Source organism: Trypanosoma grayi, assembly GCF_000691245.1.
Source record: "Trypanosoma grayi strain ANR4 Tgr_841_V1, whole genome shotgun sequence".
Taxonomy (NCBI): Eukaryota; Euglenozoa; class Kinetoplastea; order Trypanosomatida; family Trypanosomatidae; genus Trypanosoma; species Trypanosoma grayi.
Window position 1 is genome coordinate 1 of NW_008826460.1, and position 7,461 is coordinate 7,461.

Genomic DNA, 7,461 nt, shown 5'->3' on the forward strand with positions numbered 1-7,461 from the left:
GGGGGGGGGGCGTGTGTGTCGGACGGTGTGCTGTGAGCGCATTGCGTGGGCATCCAGTCAGGCCTGGGGAAGTGCTGCAGCGCGCCGTTGTTGAGCTGAAGCCGGAGTGGGAGCCGTGGGGCCCGTTCTTAGCTTCGAAGCTCAAGTTTCCTGTGACGACGTACCAGCGGAAGTATTCCGTGGCGAGCGGCTCTAAAGATGCGCGCCGTCCCTTCTGGAGGCGGCGTCGCCTGCGACGTGCGACAGGCCCTTTCAATTTTCTTTACGACAGCTCATTCAGGGATAGTGCAATCCGCACCCCAACAATGCTTGGCCTCACACCCTGGCTGCGTGTCCGTTTTTTAAATGCGCAATGGAGCTTCGTCAGCTCCAACGTTTCTTCCTTGCCTCACATGATTTCTATTTTATTTCTTGCTGCTATTGCTGTTTTGTCTGCTTTTTGTTTTCTTTCGATTCTCTCGCACACGGGCACTGAGCCTTGGAGGAAAGAGTGTGTGGGGGTGGGTAGGGTATAATATATATTCGCTCTTGTAATGCCGGTGGCCAGGAGGAAGGACGGAAGGGGCAGCGGCAGCAGCAGCAGCGGCGTTGTCGGCCCCCCACGGTACACGCGCAAGCCATACACGATGGAGCACTTCGGTGATATTCGCAACGATCCGTACCACTGGCTGCGTGACCGCCGCAACCCGGGGGTTCGGCGACTGCTGGAGCGCGAGAATGCACACACGGCATCTGTCTACGACGCGTACGGCGGAACGCAACTGAGCCGCACTCTCTTCAACGAGATGCGGGCGCGCTGGAAGGAGGACGATGCGTCGCTGCCGTACCGCGACCGGAGTTACTGGTACTACACGCGCACCGTGCCCAACGCCGACTACCCGGTCTACTGCCGGCGTCCCGTCAATGATCGTACGGCGGCTTTTGTGCAGGAGGTCGCGCAGTTGTGGGCGCATGACGCGAGCGCGCCGCTGCCACCGTACGACGACGAGGTGGTGTACCTCGATGTGAATCTCCTCGTCAAGGAGCTGCGGCTCGGCTACGTGGAGCTAGGCGAGATGGAGGTGTCGCCCGACGAGACGCAGCTCGCAGTGGCGCTTGACTGCTCCAATGGGAAGGAGATTTACACCATCTTCGTGCTTGATATCATCGACGTAAATTACGGGCGTTGGCTGGAGGAGCAGTCAGAGCTGCACCGTTCCTGGGCGGCGGCGATGCTGCGGTCGAAGCAGTCCATCTACGCCTCGCCGACGTCTGCGCTGCCACCACAGCGCAGCCCGACAACACCGAGTGGCGCAAGGTGGAAGGGAGGCGGCACCGCCAACAACAACAACAACAACAACGGCAGCAGCAGCAGCAGCGGCAGGAGGAGGGGAAACGACAACAGTGGCTCCGTGACTTCCGCCTTCCAAGCTGCTGCGGCCTCTCCCACCACGCGGACACAGACGCAGCAAGTAGCCCCAAAGCACAAAATAACACGCCGCATTGATGTCTTTGACGCAGGTGGAGAGGTGCTGTGGCTGAACCCCACCGCGCTGCTTTACGTGGGACTCGACGGCAAGATGCGGTCGTGCCGCATCATCTACCATGATCTCACTGCTCTGGTGCAGGCGGAGGAGGCTGACATCATCTGTTACGAGGAGCGGGACGAAGCCTTCTGGGTCGGCTCGCTCTGCTTCTCGGCGGACGAGCGCTTTGCTATGTTCAGCGTTGCCTCGGGCAGCTGCGCCGAGGCGTACGTTATCCCGTGCGACGCCAGGTCTAGGCGTCGCGTCAGCGGTGTGCCTGTCGTTCGCGTCGCCGTCGACGATGACGACTCGAAGGGTGATGAAAGTGATCACAAGAACCACGGCAGCAACGGCGCAGAAAAGAAGAATAGTGATCATTGTGCGGTGTACTGCTTCGCGGAGCGGACGTCACACGTCGATCACGACATTGACCACCACGAATCGCTATTTGGTGACGGTGTTGGCGCGTGGGTGGTGGTGACGACAAATGCCCCACCTGGGCCAGAAAACTTTCGGGTCGCCTACGTGCTTGACGACGATGTGGCGCTGCGCGGCGACGGCGGCCAGACGCTTTCAACAGTGCTGCAGTGGCGGGCGCTCTTCGCATACGACCCGGATATTAGTGTGGAGGGTGTGGATTTCCTGCGGGACTACTTGCTTATCAATGTGCGGCGCGCGGCGTTCGCGACGGAGCTGCTGCTTCCTGTGCGGACGCTGTGGAAGCGCTGGCGCGACGGCAGTGGGGGCCGTATGCAGCCGTTGTCNCGCGACGGAGCTGCTGCTTCCTGTGCGGACGCTGTGGAAGCGCTGGCGCGACGGCAGTGGGGGCCGTATGCAGCCGTTGTCGCTGCGTGACGACGCCGTGGACCTCCGCACCATTGTGTGTTGGCCGCTTACGCCTCTTAGCGAGGTTCGATTCCCTCTCTCTCAGTTGCAGCAGCAGCAGCAGCAACAACAACTGGAAGAAAAGGAAGAGGGGGGACTACTGCTTGGTATTGTGAGCTCTGTGAGCGATGTCTCCTTCTCTACTAGGACGTGGCGCATCGTCGTCACGCACCTTACGGTCCCGACCGCCATCTTCGCCTGCACACTGGAGGAAGTTGAAGCGACGCAGGGGGTGGGGGCCACGCTGTGTATCTCGCGGCTGTGTGACGTGGCAGTGTGCGGGGCGCCGTACCGCGCTGACGAGTATGACGCCACGGTCGTGTGGGTGCCGTCAGACCACGCCTTCCGCAATGCCTTGCCGCCGCTGCAGCAGTTGCCCACAAAGGAGCCGGCTGCTGTGGTGCGGGTACCGGTGTACGTCTGCTGGAAGAAGGCGCTGCGGCGGAAGGGCGAGAACCCCATGTATCTTACGGTGTACGGCAGCTACGGTGAGTGCTGCGACGTTGAGTTCGAGTCGGAGCGGCTCGCGCTGCTGGACCGCGGCTTCGTGTGGGCGGCGGCGGCGGTGCGCGGCGGCGGTGAGTGTGGCATCCCGTGGCGCGACGCGGGTCGCAAGTTGCAACGCGCCACCGCCGTCAACGACTTCTTGAGCGTGTCGCGGTACCTGCAGGACACCGGTTGGTGCGCGGCGGGTCGACTCGTCACGAGCGGCGCCTCCGCTGGCGGCTTTGTTGTTGCGGCGGCGATGAACGTGGCCCCGTCTCTCACGCGCGCCGTCGTCGCGTCCGTGCCGTTCGTGGATTGCCTGACAACGCTGCTGGACCCCACCCTCCCGCTCACCGTGTGTGATTGGGAGGAGTTCGGCAACCCGCTCGAGGACGCTGAGGCGTACCGCCTTCTTCGGGCCGTGTCGCCGATGGATAATATTCCCCCCGCCGGTGTTGCGCTGCCGCACGTGTTGCTACAGACGGCGTGGCAGGACACCCGCGTGGGGTTCTGGGAGTCGTTCGCCTTCGCCGCGCGGCTGCGCGAGCGCGAGGACGCGGTTGCGACGGGGAGGATTCTGCTGCACCACTGCGAGTTCGGCGCCGGACACGGTGGGGCGTCTGGGCGGTATGAGCGGCTGAAGGAAATTGCGCGCGAGTACGCCTTCGCGGTGCTCGTGCAGCGTGCCGCGCCGCACGATGTGCCGACAGTTGCAGCCGAAAATGCGAAGGCGGCAGACGGTTCTTTGTGAGTGGGGCCCCTTTGGAATGTGTGCGAGTGCCTGTGTGAGAAAGAGAGCGTTTACGTGGTGAAAAGACACCTCGAGGGAAGCCGCTGGCCTCTGTTTTTCTCGGCTCTACCTTTTTAAGCAGGCAATGACCTTTGCGCGTCTTTTCTTTCGAATAGTGTCTCTTTTGTCTTCTGCTGTTGTTTGCTTCCTATATATATACATATATACATATCTGTGTGGTGCAGGCGTGTCTCACACGACGCCCACAATTGGTATCACCAACAGGAGTACAAACAACGGCACGAATCGATGACCTCCAAGACGCCATCGCGGCGGCTCACAGATGTCCTGCGCAGCAACAGCAAGGAGACGCTTCTGCGCAACGCTGCTGAGCTTGCCAAGGTGTCAGTGTCGCTCCCACCCGAGAAAATACAAACACGATTCCTGCGCAACCGGCGGCTCATCAACCCCAAGTCCCTCCGACTGCTGTGCGATGAGGGAGTGCTGTCACGCTGGTGCGCCTTCGCGGTGTACAAGCCGCCGTTCTGCCCGATGCGGCGCGCGGAGGCGGGCGGAAACTACCACCGGGTTTCGGTGGAGTCGTTCATTGAGGCGGCGCTGCGTTCGCGGGAGGTTCAGCCCGTTCTGCAGCGCGAGCTGCGGCCGGAGGAGGTGAGGGTGCGTGTCGTGAACGACGTAGACGTGCACGCCTCAGGGCCGGTCCTTGTAACCGTCGCCGACCGTCATGCATTCGCCACGTCGCTGCGGGGCTTCACAATGCGGTACGACGTGCTGGTGGCGGGTCACCTGCCGCTGACGGAGCCGCGCCGCGTGGACGCCAATCTTCTGTTAGAGCCGTCGTGTCGTGGCGCCGCCGGTGGTGACAGTGATGACGCTGTTTCTCTCCCACCCCCTTGTGCGGGAGCAGCAGCAGCGTCCTCATCATCATCGTCTTCGTCTTCGTGCGTGTGCACGTATCAGGTGAAGCGCAACGCGTACTACTCCGTGCATCCGGTGAGTCTTTTGGAGTTCACCGTCACGGCCCCGCCGACGCCGCTGCCGCCGCGCATTGAGGCCTACGTCCGCGAGAACCTTGATACATTTGTGCTGGGCGACCCCGACGCTGCAGTGCCGCAGGCGGCAGCGGTGGCGGGAGGAGGTGCGGGCGCCGCAAAGACGTCGTGGGGCGTTGTCGCATTGCGCGGTGACTGCGACTTCCCGCGTGTCTTCACGCACCTGCGGGAGGTCTGCATTGACGCCGACGCCGTCGATGCCGCGGGTGGCGTGGCGACGAAAACAGTCGTAGACTTCCACTGCCGCAAGTGCTTCGAGCCAGTGCTCCAGCGGGAGCGAGTGTACAGTCTTAAGGGCCGACGTATCGGGCTGCTGGACGGCTCGTGGACACCCGAGGCGGAGTTCCTGTGAACAAAAGCAGGAAGAAGAATAAGAGTAGCGGCTTTGAGTCAGAGTCTCTGTGCGCGCAGAGGTTGCCTCCCTGTTCTTCCGTTCGTTCGTTTTGTGCGGCTGTGTACGTGTGTGTCGTGCTCTTTGTTGCACCTCCACTCCTTCCCTCTGTCTCCTTTTCGCCTGCGTTTCTGTCTCCGTTGCGTAATGCGCATCCAAGGCGCTCGTAGAGTACAATCCCTTTTTTTCTCTCGTTAAGCAACAGAAAAACTTCTTTACCCGTAGATGGCCAAGAAGTTGCGCGGCGGGAAGAAGGCCGAGTCGCCGTCACCGGAGACGAGCCAAAAGCAGCAGCGACAGTCGCCGAGCACAAGCCAGAAGCAACAACGACAGTCGCCGAGCGCAAGCCAGAAACAGCAGCGACAGTCGCCGAGCGCAAGCCAGAAGCAGCAGCGACAGTCGCCGAGCCCGACTCAGAAGCAACAACGACAGTCGCCGAGCCCGACTCAGAAGCAACAGCGGCAGTCGCCGAGCCCGACTCAGAAGCAGCAGCGACAGTCGCCGAGGCCGACTCAGAAGCAACAACGACAGTCGCCGAACCCGACTCAGAAGCAACAACGACAGTCACCCGCCGTGACGCCTGTGCCGCCAGCACCGGGAGAGACGGCGAACTCTGGCGACCCGGTGTCGCCGCTCGAGGTGGCGGTGACGCCGCTGGAGAACCTGCTGTCGATGCGGCGGCCGCAGCAGATTGCCGTAGAGCTCGCTAACTCTCTCATTTCGCTGCGCAAGCGACTTGCGGAGCTGGAGCTGGAGAAGATGCACAGTGATGGCGGTGCGGCCCTCCCCACCCTGGGGCGGCGCACGAGGGACAAGGAGGTGAAGCTCGAGCTGGAGATTGCCAAGACGGAGAAAATGATGCGGCGGCTGCTGCTCATGACTCGGGTAGTGGACCGCATTGTCGACATGCGCGAGACGGTCGTGAGCGACGCACGTGTCGCGATGGAGTCGGAGGTGGTGGCGCTGCGCGCGCAGGTGGTGCTTAACGAGGAGCTCATTCGCGCTCGCTACGTGAGCCGCGTGAACATGCTACACCGATATTGGCTGTGGCGCACGCTGCAGGAGCTGGGCGATGTGACGGTGGGGCGGACGTTCGAGGACGAGCTGGCGCGCGGCCCGCGGTACCGCACCGTTGGGCTGCAGAACAACATTCTCTCGGACACGCTCGAGCAGCAGCTGGTGTGGCTGCGACGCTTCGCGGAGAAGGAGGAGGTGTTCCGCGCTCACGTGCGGCGTCTCGACAATCTCGTGGAGGAGCTCACCGACGTGAACGAGGCGCTCGAGGAAACGCTGACGTGCCGCGTGTGCGGGCTGCTCTTTGAGGACCCCGTCGTGTTCTGGCCGTGCGGCCACACCTTCTGCCTCGTCTGCTTCGACTCGCTCACCATCGCGCCCAGCCTCTTCCGCTGCCCGACATGCGGCAGCATCGGCAGCGAGGGATACGTGCACAACCTCCTCATCGCCGAGTCGGTGGCGAAGTGGGTGTTCAAGGAGGCCGGCTACGCCGACATCCATGGCGCGCTGAGTCTCGTCCGCCTGCACCTCTCGAAGTTCCGCAAGGATGTCATCATGACGCGCATTGCCAGTCTGCGTGAGCAGCTCGCGGCGGTGCGGGATCGCGAGGCGAGGCCCGAGGAGCTGGCGGAGATGAGTATCACCTTCCGCGCCTTCTGAGAGAGGTGTCTCTCTATCTCTCTCTGTCTGTCTGTCTGTTTGTGTGTGTGTGTGTGTGTGTGGCTGATCTGGGGCGAGAGGAGTGGCGCTATTGTTGTGGCGTGCCTTCGGCGTTGTTATGTAAGCATACACCTGAGCGCTTTGCATCCCGTGGCTGTGTACGCGGGTGTGGGAGATTGTGCTGCTCCGTGGGCGGCAGCGACAGCCACGTTCTTTTGAATGTTCGCTGTTTTTTTTGTTTTTTTTTGTTGTTGCAGTATTCAGTGTGTGTGTGTGTGTGTGTGACAGTGCACTGCATTGGGGTTCCGTGTGATCTTTGTTGTGGCCCGCACAGCGGCAACGCGGCCAATGCGCCTTTTCGTCCCTGTGCCCGGTGACTGCCTGCTCCGCTGCCGCCTCCCTTTTCCGTGTGGCTCCCCCTCTCCTCATGCACCTTTAGCCAGAGCAGCAACAAGCGAAGACAAACAGGCCAGCAATAACAACAGCAGCAACAACAACAACAACAAGGGTTACTGCGTAGCTGTTCGGTGAGAGCGGGTGTTAGTTTTCTGTGCCTGCGATGGACGAGCAGCGGCTGGCGGCGAAGCGCAAGCGCAACCAGCAGCGGTGGGCGGAGCGACAGGAGCGCTCGCGCCTCAGCCGCGCCGAGATTGAGACGCTGCGGGAGCGGCTGCAGGAGCTGCGCGCCTCCCTTGACGCGGAGGAGGCGGACGGCGC

The 7,461-nt window shown here is 62.1% G+C and overlaps 6 protein-coding genes across 6 annotated transcripts; 5 read left to right on the forward strand and 1 right to left on the reverse strand.

Moving 5' to 3' along the window:
• On the forward strand, nucleotides 1–515 carry DQ04_08411000 (hypothetical protein; the record flags this gene model as incomplete). The annotated part of the gene is made up of 1 exon (XM_009315545.1): nucleotides 1–515. A coding segment is annotated over one exon (515 nt), but the record flags the coding sequence as incomplete, so codon positions are not given.
• A 111-nt stretch (nucleotides 516–626) lies between these two features.
• DQ04_08411010 (putative oligopeptidase B, putative,serine peptidase, clan SC, family S9A-like protein) lies at nucleotides 627–2,360 on the forward strand (the record flags this gene model as incomplete). The annotated part of the gene is made up of 1 exon (XM_009315546.1): nucleotides 627–2,360. The coding sequence occupies one exon, from the start codon at nucleotides 627–629 to the stop codon at nucleotides 2,358–2,360; it is 1,734 nt and encodes a 577-aa protein (XP_009313821.1).
• A 490-nt stretch (nucleotides 2,361–2,850) lies between these two features.
• DQ04_08411020 (putative oligopeptidase B, putative,serine peptidase, clan SC, family S9A-like protein) lies at nucleotides 2,851–3,627 on the forward strand (the record flags this gene model as incomplete). The annotated part of the gene is made up of 1 exon (XM_009315547.1): nucleotides 2,851–3,627. The coding sequence occupies one exon, from the start codon at nucleotides 2,851–2,853 to the stop codon at nucleotides 3,625–3,627; it is 777 nt and encodes a 258-aa protein (XP_009313822.1).
• Nucleotides 3,628–3,915: 288 nt separating this feature from the next.
• Nucleotides 3,916–5,031, forward strand: DQ04_08411030 (hypothetical protein; the record flags this gene model as incomplete). Its single annotated transcript, XM_009315548.1, has 1 exon — nucleotides 3,916–5,031. The coding sequence occupies one exon, from the start codon at nucleotides 3,916–3,918 to the stop codon at nucleotides 5,029–5,031; it is 1,116 nt and encodes a 371-aa protein (XP_009313823.1).
• A 264-nt stretch (nucleotides 5,032–5,295) lies between these two features.
• On the forward strand, nucleotides 5,296–6,744 carry DQ04_08411040 (hypothetical protein; the record flags this gene model as incomplete). The annotated part of the gene is made up of 1 exon (XM_009315549.1): nucleotides 5,296–6,744. The coding sequence occupies one exon, from the start codon at nucleotides 5,296–5,298 to the stop codon at nucleotides 6,742–6,744; it is 1,449 nt and encodes a 482-aa protein (XP_009313824.1).
• An 88-nt stretch (nucleotides 6,745–6,832) lies between these two features.
• On the reverse strand, nucleotides 6,833–7,461 carry DQ04_08411050 (hypothetical protein; the record flags this gene model as incomplete). Its single annotated transcript, XM_009315550.1, has 1 exon — nucleotides 6,833–7,461. A coding segment is annotated over one exon (629 nt), but the record flags the coding sequence as incomplete, so codon positions are not given.